Below are 14,934 nucleotides of genomic sequence, written 5' to 3'. Positions count from 1 at the left end.
ACCAGCCCTTTTATTCCTCAAGAGATCCGGCCAAGTATCAAACATTTCTCAAGGACTTTAGTCATCTCCAAATTTTCTCAAGATGTAGTTAAGATTGAAATAAAAGCAATTCATTTTATTTTAATCAAAATCATATTTACATATTTCACATAATATGTACACATAATAATTTTACGTTATATTATACATATTTTATATAATATGAACTATATAATTTTAGAATGGACTTTAATATTCTTTCCAACTACTAGAAAATGCAATCTTTGAACTGGATCCTTTCTATTTTATAAAACAATGCTATTGGTTGAAAACGATTTGGGCATCACTTATTGGGAGAATTCTAATGTATCACGTGAATGGCGGGAATTCTAAATGTTTTACTATTTTGTACAATCTCACATGGGTTAAATTAAAATGCCATATTTATTTTTTAAGTTTTAAAATAAAAAGATGTATAAAGGTAGTTTTACAATAAAAACCTTACAATGTTTTGCCGTTTTATTTTTCTTTATAATGCGTATACAGAAATTAGCTTTCCAGTACAATTTCTTATTATAAAATTCCTATTGTAACAATTAAATTCTATGATTCGTACCATTTAGATTTTTTCAATTCTATCGATTTTAATTTGTTTTTGTATTTATTTACAAGTTTCTCCAAATTCACATCATCGTGGTTTACTTTCGTTCTTTGTTTTGGCTGTAAAGAAAAAGTCTCCATTAAAGAATATAAATAATTGTTATGCAATCTTCAGTTTTATAGATTTAAAAAATGCTTACTTTAACTTCATTTCTATCGGCAATTTTTTGCTTCCTTTTTATTTCTAATTTTTTTGAAGACTTTTTGATCTTTTTCTCTTTTTTTACTGCTTGACTATGCACCATTGCTTGAATTTTTAAATTGTGTTTTGACCGTAATTTATTTTCACCAGGTTTTCCAACCATTCCGGCATACGGTTTTATATTAAACTTGTCCTCATTTTCAGTTTTTAGTCGTTTCGCTGCAACTTCTTGGTTTGTATCTTCTCCTTTCGTTTTAACTTTGTTTCCTGACCAAAGAGGATTATTTTCGCGACTTTTTTGAAGTCTCTTTTGTTTGGCATTCACCATTACTCGGTTTTCTATTGAGAAGGATACAATTGGTCTCTAAACAAATAAAAATATGAGATATGTAACAGTATAATTTTTAAAAAAATTATATTTATATTATTGATGTTATTTATATATTATGTACCCTTTTAGGAGTGAATATATTTGGATTATTATTCACACTTCTCAAAGTCTCAAGTGCATCTTCGTGTTTCGTAAACGAAACGAATCCATATTCTTTCGATTTCCACACTCCCTTCAGATCCACATTTTTTGGATCTCGCATAATACGTGCCTTTATAAAATTAACTTAAAAATTAATTTTCTAACATAAGTTTATTCAACATTAAATATTTAATTTGGAATTATGTAATCTAATAAATACCTCTCTTATAACCGCTGTAGGAGGACTATGACGTTCAAGGATTTTTCTGAATTTATCGTCATTTAACGTAGCTGGTAAATTATGAACAACAAGTCGTACTCTGGACACGAACATATTTAAATTTCGCAATATCTGTGATTTCCACCGTTCTATTTGCAATCGTTTTGACATATCTGTCGCTGAAACTCCAACTGCAGCTGAACTTCCAGCTAATACAACTAAAAAATTAAAATTTACTTATCAGTTAATCTCTAATATTATACAAAATTGTTACTAAAAGAAATTTCTCCCCTTCTTTTTTTATTTTATACAATATATACCTCCTTCCTTTACAAGATATAAATTCCTAGAATCCTTTTGTTTGTATTGTTTTGAATTTGCCTTATTTTCGATTTCATTTCTATCCAATGCTCTGTGTGCTTCGAGTATTTGATCTTCCATTTGCAGTTCATTCCCTGCTGATAAACACTTTTCAGCATCTTCAACATTCTATAATCAAATCTTTATGAAAATGTAAGTTCTGTTATGAAAAGGATAGAATATAATTCATAAAAATTTACCTTAAATTTAACAAATGCTGTACCTCTTGAAAATTCAGTTAATGGATCTATGCACACGAGAGCATAATAAACAGGTCCATATCGTTCCATGTATTTCTTCAACTCATCATTTTTTACCGAAAATGGTACGTTTTTTAGAAATATGGTTTTTCTTTCAGAAACATCATGAGATTTGAAACGTGGTCTTGTTTCTTTTACATCTATCTTTCCTTGTTCTTCGTCTTCATTTTCTTCATTGTTTCCAGATACTTCATTTTCATTGTCTGTTTCTACTTCATCTGAACAATCATTATCAAATTCAACATTTTCTGTGACAATATCGAATTTTTCATCTTCACTGCAATTACATTTTGTTTAGTTACATCTTAGTTGTATGCTTTTAAAACAGTATTTAAAATACAAAATTACATATCCTTTCTTTAAAATTATAAATTTACTCACCCCCCTAGCTCTCCGTTTAAACTTAATTGTTTTGTATTATCTGTATCTTCTATGTCACTTTCTTCTTCCACCTTTATTTTAACTTCATCTTCCTGTTTATTTTCAGAATTATTTTGTGCAAATTTGTTTTTAGATACTGCCCAATCAACTATAATGGATCTATTTAAAAGTGGTTGTAAGTTTGTATAATGTATAGCTTTAGCTGCACTTTGTACATGTTCAAATTGTAAAAATGCACATCCTATATTTTTGCCATCACTTCTTTTCAAAATTCTGATTTCTTCTACTGCCCCATATGGAGAAAAATGTTTTTTCAAGTCTTCTTCAGTTGCCTACAATTATGATGAAAAATATAAATCTTTTAAAAGAAAAACTAATGTAAATTTTTACCATTATCTTACCTGAAATGATAAATTTCTTATTACAATTCTTGCTCTCTTTTTTCTATTTTTGTCCTTGAGCAATCTTCTCCTTTCCCTTTTTATTTGTAATAATGTTTCCTGTTTAGATGGATCTTCTTCATGATCTTCATCCTGTTTCATTTGTTTATTTTCATGTTTTTTATCTTGATTTCTCTCTGTACCCTCACTTGTACCATGTTCATTATCCAAATTTTCTACTTTTTCTGATTCTTTTTTCAACTTTTCACAGTATTTTGATCTTGAAACAGCCCAACTACTATTTATTATTCTACCTAAAAATATGTTTTTAACACATTATTGTCAACAAATTATTACTTAAATTATCAATACTGGTAATTTTTATTTCTTAATAGAACAATACCAAGAAATTCCTTTTTATTTGTACTAAATATTGCTTTTGAGGCATCTTTTAGCTGTTTAAATTGAATAAAACAACATCCAACTGGGGAACCATCTGTCCGTTTTGGAAAATTTATTTCTAATATTTCTCCGAATGGTTCATACAATTTTTTCACATCTTCTGGAGTTGTCTAATGACATAAATAAATATGAATTTGCTAATATAGAAATATATTTCTTATTCAATATTGAAAAGTGCACTAACCTTAAATGGTATATTGCGTACAATAATCCTAGGTTTCTTATTTTCATCTGTATTGTCATCTATCTCTTGTGTCGGTTTCTTTGATTTCTGTGATTTTATCTTCTTCCTACATATCCAAGAAAGTTTCTTTTTCTCAGTTCTATTGCCTATTTTATTTAGGATAGGGATTAATTAAATATCTGTTTAATAATAATTCTATTAATAATTTAACATATACATCACATACTAGTATTCCGCATTTTGAATGTCTATTTCCAAATTAGTAAAATTTTTATATTAAAATGCCCAATATATAAAATTCTTTAAAACATAAAATTTTCACCGTAATAATGTAATACTTTTTTTTACTTATTTACTTATTAGGTTATATGCAACACATGTGCAGATAGAGCTTTCATATTTGAAAGCTTGAACTGGCTCCAAATAAATTAAATACTAGGGTTTCCTATGTTTCCCCTAGATATTGATCACATGAATTTCCCTACCTTCCTTGATCAGATTCATTAAACAAACTACATGTAATATTTATTTAAAATTTACAAAAATAGCTTTTTAAGTTAGTATTAAATAATCAATCGTGTTTATTTATTCAACTAATATATTAAACGATATAAAATCAATTTCAAACTTCAATAAAATATTCAAAAGAAACCGTGAAGTTGTCAACTTTCTCACAATAAAGTAACGTAATTGGATAGTTTATAATAAGGTTCTGAAATATTATTTGCGATTTTTACGTAGGTATTTGGAGATATAAAAATCAACAAAATTACACGAGCCAATATTTTAAATTGTATAATCAATTCTGGAATAATAAACGGACATTCTACTAATCAAATATAAGTATCATTTCGAAATCATCACAACATATGCATATACATATATGAAATCGCAAATTACCAATATATATTTTGAAATAAAATGAAAAACCACAACTTTTAATTACAAACTTGCCAGTCTTTACCCACCTATAAATTATAAGTGATGAATCAAATGACGTGATTGTTTGATTACTTTGAGAACTTGAACTATTTACAGAAAAACGAAATAATCGAGAAATTAACATATCAGAGATTAATATACGAATGATACATTGATATAACAATAAGATATAGAGATAATACATATATAATCCATCTTCGTCAGATTGGTTGTATGAAATTTATCTGTGGAAAGGTTTCAAATCGGACGGAAGTAGAATCGATACTCCAGAATTCGATAGTGGCAAAAGTATGGCCGAAAGCGGATTTTCATTTCTGCTAAAGACAAAACAGCAAACAACACAGTGAAAACTATTATTATGACTGAGTTAAAAGTACTTTATTGTATCTTCTTGTTAACGTTTTTCGAGTTGACGTCACAAATTCGACCGTCCTTACATGGGCACAATAATGGTAAATGTATATTTATACTATTTTAATTATCTTTATTTCGCCACAATAATATACATCTTAAATAACGTTTCTGTACTGTTATTTGATATATGATCAGACATTGTTTACTTGAAATATAATTTTATGTTAATACAAAGCCCTATGTGCTTGTTAAAAGTCAATAAATTCTTATTTTTCTAAGAAAATTTAAAGATCTGCACTTACTTGCTTGTTAACAAAGATACTTCATGGTATGTTTATTGATAGTTTCCTTTTTTATGTCGTTAAATTATAAATTAATTCATGTATTCGCACAAATACAAGGTTTTCTTTATTATTTTATAGTTATTATTATATTGTGAGCATATTGTCAATTATAGTGACAGAGATTTACAATGTTTGTAGTATTATACTGTGGCAGATAAAATGTTGATATGATATTATGTTTTAGGAGATAAGTAAGGAATTGTTAGTGAAAATTTTATGTCATACATGTGCATAGAAACTTCATGAATGTAAAAGTATCATATGACATACATAAAATTTTATGTTAATGATATTAATGAATGACAATATTTACCAATTAATAACTGTTTTCTAATGATGAATCAGATTATATTAAATCTCTCTAAATGATTAATATATTTCTGAAGTAATATTTTATAACTTATGATGCTTTTATATCGTTTATATTTCATAATTTTTGTTACAAATAATCTGTATAAAAAATTGATAATTTATTTAAGATTTTTATCTAATAAGAAATGTTTCATAGCCTTTGTACAGGATGACAATGATGTTCAATATCTTTTGGACAACATACCTATGTCTATGCATAAGGTTAGTTGCAATTCTTTTCTTATCTAAATTGTCTTATCTTATATTAGATTCCATTAGATTACATTAGATTAGAGAAGAAAACCAAAATTTTTGCGTTAAATAGAAAGTTTCAAATAAACAAATTTTTAAATATAAAATTGACTGCAATGAGTATTTTTCTCTAAATAATTTAATGAAATTTTTTTATTTTTTAAAAATATATATTAACATTCTAAAACGAATGTTATATGATTCTATATAATGTTAAATTTTTATTTTATAGGATTTTACTAATACAGTACAGGGGGCTGGGTAAGCATAATACTCATTAAAATAATGGTGAGTGAAAGTAGGAAAGGTTTTCATTATAAGTTTCCCTCTTCAGTTTCAAAATGTTTATGTACAGTACTATAATTTTCCATTCATCTCTTTTTCATTTCATGCAAGGCTAAAAATTGAAAAAAATATAAGATATAGATATTTAGGATTTTTAATTAATTAATTGTCTTAATATGATAGCACAAAAACAATATAATAGTTTAAAATGTAAAAAAGATACATTATTAAATACAATGATTTTAATTATTTAGTAAAATATTTTAATTGTTTTATTACAATAATATATTTAAATAACAGCATTTTTAAATTCTAAACACTTCTTTACTAACTGTGATTACTTCAAACTAATTTTTCTCATACCTTTCCTATTTTCAATTTCCACTATTACAAATACGTTTGAAAATTACTATTAGATATATTAAAATTTTCAAACTGATTTTTAAGGGATACGACATCAGACGAAGATAAAACACAAGATTCATTATCTTATGTTTATTTCAAACCACATGTTTTGGACTTTAAAGAGAGGTATATAAATTTTGGCTGTGTCACATTAATATAGGTGAATATACATACAATGAAGATGTTTTTGTTTCTAGACAACTTGGTATACCCCACCAAGAAACTGTGATCTTGTTTAATAAAGATCACAACAAAACAATCCACCTTTTATCAATTTCTGGAAATACGCGTCATTTCCATTCATCATTCTTTCGAAACAAAGTAAGTTTTTCATGGTGTAAGATTTTATGTCTATTTTTCAAGATACAAAAGAAATGAAAATATCTAAAAGAAATAAAAGATTGATAAATTAATCTTAAAATAATATAGAACAATGTAAGTAAAATACAATAAGTTTCATTATCACAATTTAATCTGTATAGGTAATTCCACCATTGGGGAATACAACATTTGATGTTATCTTTCTTGGCCGAGAAGAAGGTGATATTGATATACACCTTTTTATACATACCGCGGATGGAACTGTGAAATATCAAGTAATCACAAACTATTGTATTTATAATTGTAAATTCTACATATATTTTTCTTTATTAAAAATATAATCTTATCTCCACATAGGTGAAAGGAATAAGTGTCAGTAGTCCATATCGACTCAGACCTGTAGTGGGTGTTAAATTACCTTTAAATGCAACATTTACTCCACTTATATACATGCACAATCCACACTCAGAAGCTTTACAAGTATGGATTTGTTTATACATTTTTTAAATTATTATATAATATTAAGTTATATATTATATAATATATAAGTATATAATATTTTAAAAATTATTTACTTTTTATTTTATTTAATAATTATCTGTATTTTATATTTTATGAATAAGGTATTAGAGGTATATAGTAGTGGTGGAGAATTTCAACTAGAATTACCATCAGGAGAAGCAGAAGGTTCACGTGAACTATGGGAAATTCCACCATATCAGACAAAGCCTATCATAAGATTACATTTTAATGCTTACACAGAAAAAAATCATACTGCATACATTAGGTTTGTGTCACAAATGTTATCTTTAATTATTCTAGATTTAATTATTGATATTTGTCTTAATTACAGACTTAAAGTAAACAATACTTCAGAAGTGCTTGTTGTAACAGTTGAAGTCGAAGTTAAAAGTGGGGCTGGTCTTCATTGGGGTGGAAGTTCTGGAGTAATTAATTTAGGCATGGGCGGCTCACTGCAACCTCCCATCCAATACCCTATTGCTTTGAAAAATTCGGCGAAAAAGCCAATAAAAGTTATGGTAAATAATTTTTTTAATATAATTTATGAAGTATTTGGATCATTATAAACAAAAGAATTTTTATATATTTTACAGAATATAATTAGTACGCCAGTTTCTAAAGCATTAAAACTTCATTTCGAGCAGGCGGTAATTCCTGGAGATACCGATATACCGATTGCCATAGGAGCATTAATTTATGACTGTACGTAATTTCGCAATATATATAATATATCATATAATAATAAATACTATTTTATTTTAGGGAAAACTGGTTTAGAATTACAACATTTTAAGGGGAAATTAGTGATAAAAGCCATAGGTCCTGGTGGTTCTAGTCAAAAGCTAACAATTCCATGGGTAGCACAAGCTCTACAGGGTGGACTAGAAGTAAACGCATCAATTACGCATTATTGTTCTCTCCAATCTAATCAAACACGAAATTTTAGCGTTGTTAATAAGTTTAAATTACCATTAGCTATTACAAATGTCACAATGTCATCGCATGTAAAGACACTTTTTACAGTAAGTTACAATGATAATACAAAACTTCAAGAAAAAATTTAATTAGAAATTAAAATATATATCTTTCATTTTATAGATAAAAAATTTTATTCCAAGAGTAATAAAACCAGAGCAGAAAGTTAATATATTTTCTTTACAACTCGCAAAAGATAGGAAAACTGATAATGTGAAGATGGAATCGTCAATTTTAATTCATTCAAACGTTTCTGTAACTGAAGTTCCATTGCTAAGTTATGATGGAAAAGTAAGGAAAATTGTTCCTGAAGAAAGAGAAAGTGACGAAGGCACGATGAATTTTGGCACAGTAGGAAGTGGAACTGAAAATGAGGCTATTTTTGCTTTGGAGAATCAAAATCCAATTAATATAGATTTACATGGTTGGGGTGTTAATATGCCTGGTGCAGTATTGGAACTTATGGGTTGTCAAAAAGGTCCTGCTGATTTATTGGATAAAGAACTTCGTAATATAACTGTATGCAGTCACACGGGTAATGTAAGTAATGATTCTATTATAACAAATATTTATTACAATATAATAATCATAAAAACATCAATAAAACATTATTACTTAATTTTAGCAATACATAAAACCTGGTCACTTAGCTATTTTTAAAATTAAAGTCAAAACTCCAATGGTTGAGGAAGATACAATTGTGGGTGATGTATTCGTTAGGACAACTTATGAAAGATTTATTCTACCAGTTTACATGCGGGTTGCATATGGAAGAATTTCTTTGAAAAAACTTATTTTTACAGATTGTTTCCCTGTAAGTGATTAGAATATTGTACCAAATTATTGGTGGATTTATCTGAATTTTCTGAATTTTTGATAAACCTTTTTTAATAATTTCTATTGTAATAATTTTGCAGGGGTCAATTTGTGTACAGCAAGTAAAGGTATATTCAACATTCGTTAAGCCTATGCAAGTAACTCGAATTGTACCAGTAAATAAAGATAACAGAATAAAATACATACCTTTAGAAGAAGCATCAATGCCTGTTATAACGAAAGGAGAAAATTACATTGGTTCAGTAAGAATTGAACCATCAGTGGCTTGTAAGCATCATTGTTATTTAGGCTTATCATTGGACAGCAATGGTCAGTTATCTTATTATACACACTGTAATTTAAATGATGTTTATATATGTACATGTGCTTATATTATTAAACTCATACTTTTTATCTTGTTACAGCTGGTAAACAGTGGTTAAACACCTTGGCCCTACCTTCACATACAAGAGACTCTGATTTAAATTTATTAAATACCAGATATACGCGATTTCTTAATTCAACAGGCGGTCGTTCTTGGGACAATATTACGATGCGTCTAGATACAACAGAAGTTCGCGGGCACAAATTTTATTTAAATATAAAACCACATTGGCCCAGTTTACTAACTGGTTTCGGTAATAGTAAAAATAAAGTCGCTTTGGTGTTTCCTTTGACGCAAATTGGAAATACATCCTATAGCACGATCAAAGTGTACAATCCAAGTATCACTCCTTTAATAATACAATTAGTTATGGATTGGAATTATCCACAAGGAACAAGACTTTATCATTCGTTACCTGCTAAGTATGTATTTTTTGAATAAATAAACAAATATATATACAGGGTGAAACTCATAACTTTTAGGATAGATAGTACTTTCCAAATGATGAAAAAAAGTCCTAATTAAACATGGGTCGAAAAATGAATATTTTCAAAGTTATAAACAACTTTGTTCCGATTAAAGCGACAAACTTGCTTCGGGAGCTATCGTACCATATTCAAACAGTGGATTACATTATCATTTCTTCTTTTTCTGATTACAGAAAGCTTTCTAGATATCCGCCTTCCATTTTCACACATGCTTGACATATTTGTATTAAATTGCGTACTTTTAAAAAAATTCTTGGACGTGTTCTAACTATTTGACTAGCATTTTATATTTTCTGACGTAATTCGTCTTGTCATTAATTGTTGAAGAGTACACTATACTTTTAAGAAATCTTCACATTATTTCCTTATGATATGATAGCTTCTGAAGCGAGAAGGTCAGTCGCCTTAACTGAAACAACAAATTGTTTTTAACTTTGGAACTGTTAATTTTTCGACCCATGTTTATTAGGATATTTTTTCATTGTTTGACAAATACTATTTACCCTAAAAGTTATAAACTCTTTTTTCGTTTCACCCTATATAAAGTGTTGTCCATACAAAAATTATAACGAAAACATGTAACATGAATGAATATATTTTTATGTATAGGTTTAAATTTACATGTGTAGAATGTGGATCTACAATTGCAGAAGAATTCAAGTTAGAAGAAAGTATAGTAGATAGAGAAATGTTCGAGAAAGAATGGGACATTACAGTAGCATCACAATCTATTCCTTTGTATTTAAAACCTTCGGAATCGAGAACTGTACAAGTATCATATACACCTTTCTCACCATCTTTATCATCTGCACTTTTATATATTAGGTAAATTTCATCATCAAATTCGTCAAAATAAACAAAATGAGTAATAAATCTTCCTTCATTTTCAATAATTGTAGGAATAACATGACTATTTTGGAAGTATTGCGTGTGATGGGTCAAGGAGCAAATGCGCAGTTTAGATTTGGAAATCGAAAGCCAGGTTCTACTACGCCTTTACTATTCGAACTTGCGGAAAAACATCTTAAAGATTGTGAACGTATGTACGTTTCTCTACCCTCGTTCTACCGTTCAAGCATAATGAAAAAATGGAATCGTTTTACCAAAAATTACTGTCTATTTAATAATTGCAAATTAACATAAACTAATACATTTAAAAAAACAACTTAATATATTTTGTTCTTTTTCTGAATAATAGGAGAACGATTTAAACGAAATCCGGTTCCAAATCTGACGGTAAAGAGATCCTTTATGGCAAGGAATACAGGAGAACTTCCTATAGAAGTCTACGATTTTTATATTAACGGTTTACGATGCGAAGGGTATGGTTTCAAAGTATTGAACTGCATGCCGTTCAAATTGAACCCAAATGCCACAAAAAAGGTGGAAATAGCATTTACGCCAGACTTCACCTTGTCACGAATCGAAAGGAAGCTCCTGATATCTACAAGTTTGGGTTCTGATAGTGATATCGAGAACGGTATGGTGATACTTAATTTACTCGCTACTCTTCCTCCGCATTCTTTGGAAGCTTGCACAGCGGCACTTGCGAGACCGTCATGGGAATACACTGTGCAATGGGCAGCTATAAGTCTTTCGTCGATATTATTAATATGTGTTCTCGCTATTTCATTTCTTGAAGCGGATCGAATATTACGGGGAGCTTTAGCTAACTTCTCGAGAGAAAGTTCAGTTCAACCACCTCTAGATTTAAGGTTGTTATCGCACATGCCTGTACATACAGCGCAAGATTCGACTTCTTTGAAAGAGAAATTAATAAACGAGGAAAAACAGAAAATGGCAAAAAAGGAAGAAACGTATCCAGATTGGGCACTGATGAACGTGAAAAAGTATAAGGACAAAGATAACATGCAAAAAGGACTGAAAATTCCTGACTGGTCTGCGGATGAGGAACGCAGATTTAAGCTAGACACCGAATCGAAAGACATGTTGACATTTAAACGGTGCGAAGAATCGAATTTAGATAACAGTAACGTTATAAGCAATATTACGCTTGGTGTCAAGAAAAGGAATAATAAAAAGCAAAACAATGTACAGGAAGTTCAAATGGATAATTCTGTGGCAGAGAACGCATTTTCTGATATCCAGGGAACTCAAGAAAAGAAATACCCTATAAATACGCTTACAAAGACAAGTCCTGTAACGAATAGGAAAGGAAAGTCTAATCAAACAACAAATGTTAAAACGGAAACGAAGCTGGTCGATCATGAAGTTCAAGTTGACACAACGGGACTTCTTAATAATACTCGAACTAACAAGCTAGATAGTAAAAGAAAACAAACTGCAGTTGGAAATAGCAATAACAATCACGTATCCTTTAAAAAATTTGAGCCGAATAGTAATCAACGGAACATTCATCTTTCGGAGGAAGAAACGTCGTCTACAACAACAGAGAGTTCTGTTCAAGATGATCCACCGCTTTGTAAGGTGAGAAACCTGGTCAAACTGTATGTACATCAAATTACTACCTCTATTCATTTTACGAAATAGAAAATAAATTCTACAATAAATATTATTTGTTACAGAATTTCGATCAACCTTGTGGAAAATCCGATAAGTTGCAAAGGAAACCTGCAACTAAAAAGACTAAACCTCAATCAATTGTTTCTGTGCCATGCGTAGATTATAGAGATAATTACGAAGGTGACTGTGACGACGATGAATATGATAAAGAAAGACACAATAATCCAAACAGATGGAAAACGAATACAAGATCTACTATGAAACACCATATTCATACAACCCGTACTGTTGAGTCATCCTTCAAGTTACCACGACAGAATAAAAATCCTCCTAGAAAGGATAAGGGATCCCAGAAACGTCGAGTCATCGATAAAGGACATATAAAAGGTATATAAAATCTCCAAATCTCTTAATCTAATTTTGTTAATTATTGACCATTAATTATTAATTATTTTTATCATAGTAGCAACATTAAATGGAAGTACTAACCAAAGAGAAGATGCAACACGTGCATTGGGAGCTGTTTCCGCTCCGTTACCTCCGCCGCCATCATATTGGGGTGAAAATCGAGCTAGGTTTAGTGACGTCGTAGCACGAAATCAAGAGAGTATTTCGTCGTTTTCGGGTTTAAATAAGTTGCACAAAACTCAAACGACCACGCATAACATGTCAATGGTTTTCAATAACGACACCAAAGATGTAGATTATACTAAACAACAATCAAGTCAAGAATTAATACATAGTACGAAGGAATACAGAATGGTATCGAAATCTCCGTCTTTCTGCATTCAATCTGTTGAGAAAGAGAAGCCACTTAGTCAAGATCCTTTGAAAATGCAGAATAATTCGCAACATTCAAATAGTTATTTCATAAATGCCTTCACAGAACCACTGGTAGGTTAAAAAATAATTTAATTTATGACTGTGTGATACTAATATTTTTACAATCACAATTCGATTGGAACTTTTCAGTTTGAACGTGAATTGGTTCCATACGATGATCTTCCAGAAACCGATGAACCATTAATGGAATTAGAGAGTCCCGAGGAAGATACACGATGTCAGTTATGGGAAGATAATAATCCTATGCTTAAATTATTGTCTGATAGTACAACTGGATTTCAGTTGGATTCACCAAAATCCTCAGAGAAACCTCCAATGTTAACGGATACATTAAAGGGTAAAAAATCTTTTTATTACATAGTATATAGCAACTAAATATGACCATATTTTTTTTATTTTAAAATAATCAAAATATTATGAACTTGAATTTACAGATAACTGGGTAACAGTCGAATCAAATTGGGAACCTTTATATACTAGAGCAGCAGTAGGAGAAGAAAGAAGTGGTGTTTGGGGAATAAATACAGGAGGTGTATGGGCTGCAAGTCCATGGGGTGCAGCTGCACCATCTCTAGTTTCACAGTTATCTTCATTACAAACAGAATCGGATACACAAGTAAGAGAATAATTTTTTACTCATATATTCTGTATTCGATACAGATATCGATTCTGTATACAAAACTCTTTCAATATTATTTTAGGAAAGATCGGATTTCGATCCATTTCGTTCACTCAGTACAATATGGACACCATCATCCTCAGAGTCTTGGAAGAAAAAGCACGAAGACTAATCTCGTTTCCAAAAATTTTCAATATTGTATCTTGTGATATCTAGACCTGGTTAAAGCAATTTTCTTTTCTAATATGGAAAGTAATAATGTATTTATTAGCAACACCTTTCGTGATTGGTAACGCTTAAACTACGGGCTGATTTTGTTATTATTCGTATTTCGCGCATTTGTGATATGTTGTTGAATAGTACCTTGCATTATAATACCGAATAATTTCGGGCAAAATTGTTTTGTACTTGTTAAATTTTTAACGTTGTCATTTGTTGTCTTATGTTATTATTGGTACTTTAATATGGCACGTTGAAATTTCGAAAAATATCGAATCGAAATCACAAGCTTTTTCATGGTTTCGAATTAGAATGACCAACCAAAGTCTGAATTGGAAGTAAAATTTTACAACAATCGAAGTATAAATCAATCAAAGAAATGAACATATAAAAATAAGAGAATTTCTAATTTATTGATTTTTGTTTTTTTGATTATTTGTTATTTTATACTTTCTACACGTACATGAAAAATTATTATAATACTCAAAGAATGTTGGTCTTGATGTTATGTAAAGAAAGGTAATAATTAAGTTATTTGGAACGAGTGAGAACTGTGATTTTTATAGTCTTGACTTGTAGAAATTTCTTCGGTAAGTTTTCAAAACATTTTACAAAGTTATGATGTATACAAAACAAAATAAAAATGTGTACCTACTCTTCAAGACTGGTAAAAAAGTTACTGTGTTTTGATAATTTGAATCTTACTTTTATAAATAATTTGTTTTAAAGAAAGTGGCTTAAAATATTCAATTATTTATGAAAGGAATTATTAAAATCTGCTTAAAATAATTTAGTAAAATAAGTTTTATTACAAAACTGATAAAGTATA

At 29.2% G+C, this 14,934-nt stretch overlaps 2 protein-coding genes across 5 annotated transcripts; one reads left to right on the top strand and one right to left on the bottom strand.

Annotated features, from left to right (window-relative positions):
- Window positions 1-88: 88 nt before the first annotated feature.
- On the bottom strand, window positions 89-4,760 carry LOC138189957 (RNA-binding protein 28). Of its 2 annotated transcripts, none has more exons than XM_069132300.1 (11): window positions 4,625-4,760; window positions 3,501-3,646; window positions 3,258-3,426; window positions 2,876-3,168; window positions 2,475-2,806; window positions 2,034-2,370; window positions 1,794-1,962; window positions 1,474-1,691; window positions 1,234-1,383; window positions 780-1,145; window positions 89-699 (listed from the first exon to the last, which is right to left on the bottom strand). In XM_069132300.1, the coding sequence occupies exons 1-11, from the start codon at window positions 4,635-4,637 to the stop codon at window positions 583-585; spliced, it is 2,310 nt and encodes a 769-aa protein (XP_068988401.1). In that variant the 5' UTR covers window positions 4,638-4,760; the 3' UTR covers window positions 89-582. The 2 variants fall into 2 exon arrangements, with proteins under 2 accessions (XP_068988401.1, XP_068988400.1); XM_069132299.1 differs by lacking the exon at window positions 4,625-4,760 and adding an exon at window positions 3,727-3,915.
- A 10-nt stretch (window positions 4,761-4,770) lies between these two features.
- Tmem131 (Transmembrane protein 131) lies at window positions 4,771-14,767 on the top strand. Of its 3 annotated transcripts, none has more exons than XM_069132271.1 (23): window positions 4,771-4,894; window positions 5,649-5,713; window positions 5,976-6,004; window positions 6,476-6,559; window positions 6,631-6,754; window positions 6,916-7,029; window positions 7,112-7,234; window positions 7,378-7,541; window positions 7,608-7,794; window positions 7,870-7,978; window positions 8,039-8,298; window positions 8,375-8,791; window positions 8,877-9,065; window positions 9,169-9,355; window positions 9,493-9,874; window positions 10,550-10,765; window positions 10,840-10,979; window positions 11,139-12,388; window positions 12,487-12,811; window positions 12,888-13,318; window positions 13,397-13,604; window positions 13,702-13,883; window positions 13,969-14,767. In XM_069132271.1, the coding sequence occupies exons 1-23, from the start codon at window positions 4,801-4,803 to the stop codon at window positions 14,056-14,058; spliced, it is 5,370 nt and encodes a 1,789-aa protein (XP_068988372.1). In that variant the 5' UTR covers window positions 4,771-4,800; the 3' UTR covers window positions 14,059-14,767. The 3 variants fall into 3 exon arrangements, with proteins under 3 accessions (XP_068988372.1, XP_068988371.1, XP_068988370.1); XM_069132270.1 differs by having other exon boundaries at window positions 9,169-9,397; window positions 12,891-13,318; XM_069132269.1 differs by having other exon boundaries at window positions 9,169-9,397.
- Window positions 14,768-14,934: the final 167 nt, after the last annotated feature.

Source organism: Bombus flavifrons, chromosome 2, assembly GCF_040668555.2.
Source record: "Bombus flavifrons isolate JBK064 chromosome 2, iyBomFlav1_principal, whole genome shotgun sequence".
In the NCBI taxonomy this organism is placed as follows: Eukaryota; Metazoa; Arthropoda; class Insecta; order Hymenoptera; family Apidae; genus Bombus; species Bombus flavifrons.
This window is presented reverse-complemented; position numbering and strand designations above follow the sequence as displayed.

Bases quoted from the DNA above. Each gene is read 5' to 3' on its own strand.
- LOC138189957 (XM_069132300.1), bottom strand. The intron at 3,427-3,500 runs GTTAGTGCACTT...TTATGTCATTAG, and splicing joins TACGCAATATACCATTTAAG to ACAACTCCAGAAGATGTGAA. The intron at 1,692-1,793 runs GTATATATTGTA...TTAATTTTTTAG, and splicing joins ATATCTTGTAAAGGAAGGAG to TTGTATTAGCTGGAAGTTCA.
- Tmem131 (XM_069132269.1), top strand. From the start codon at position 4,801: ATGACTGAGTTAAAAGTACTTTATTGTATCTTCTTGTTAACGTTTTTC. The intron at 6,005-6,475 runs GTAAGCATAATA...CTGATTTTTAAG, and splicing joins AATACAGTACAGGGGGCTGG to GGATACGACATCAGACGAAG. The intron at 7,030-7,111 runs GTAATCACAAAC...ATCTCCACATAG, and splicing joins ATGGAACTGTGAAATATCAA to GTGAAAGGAATAAGTGTCAG.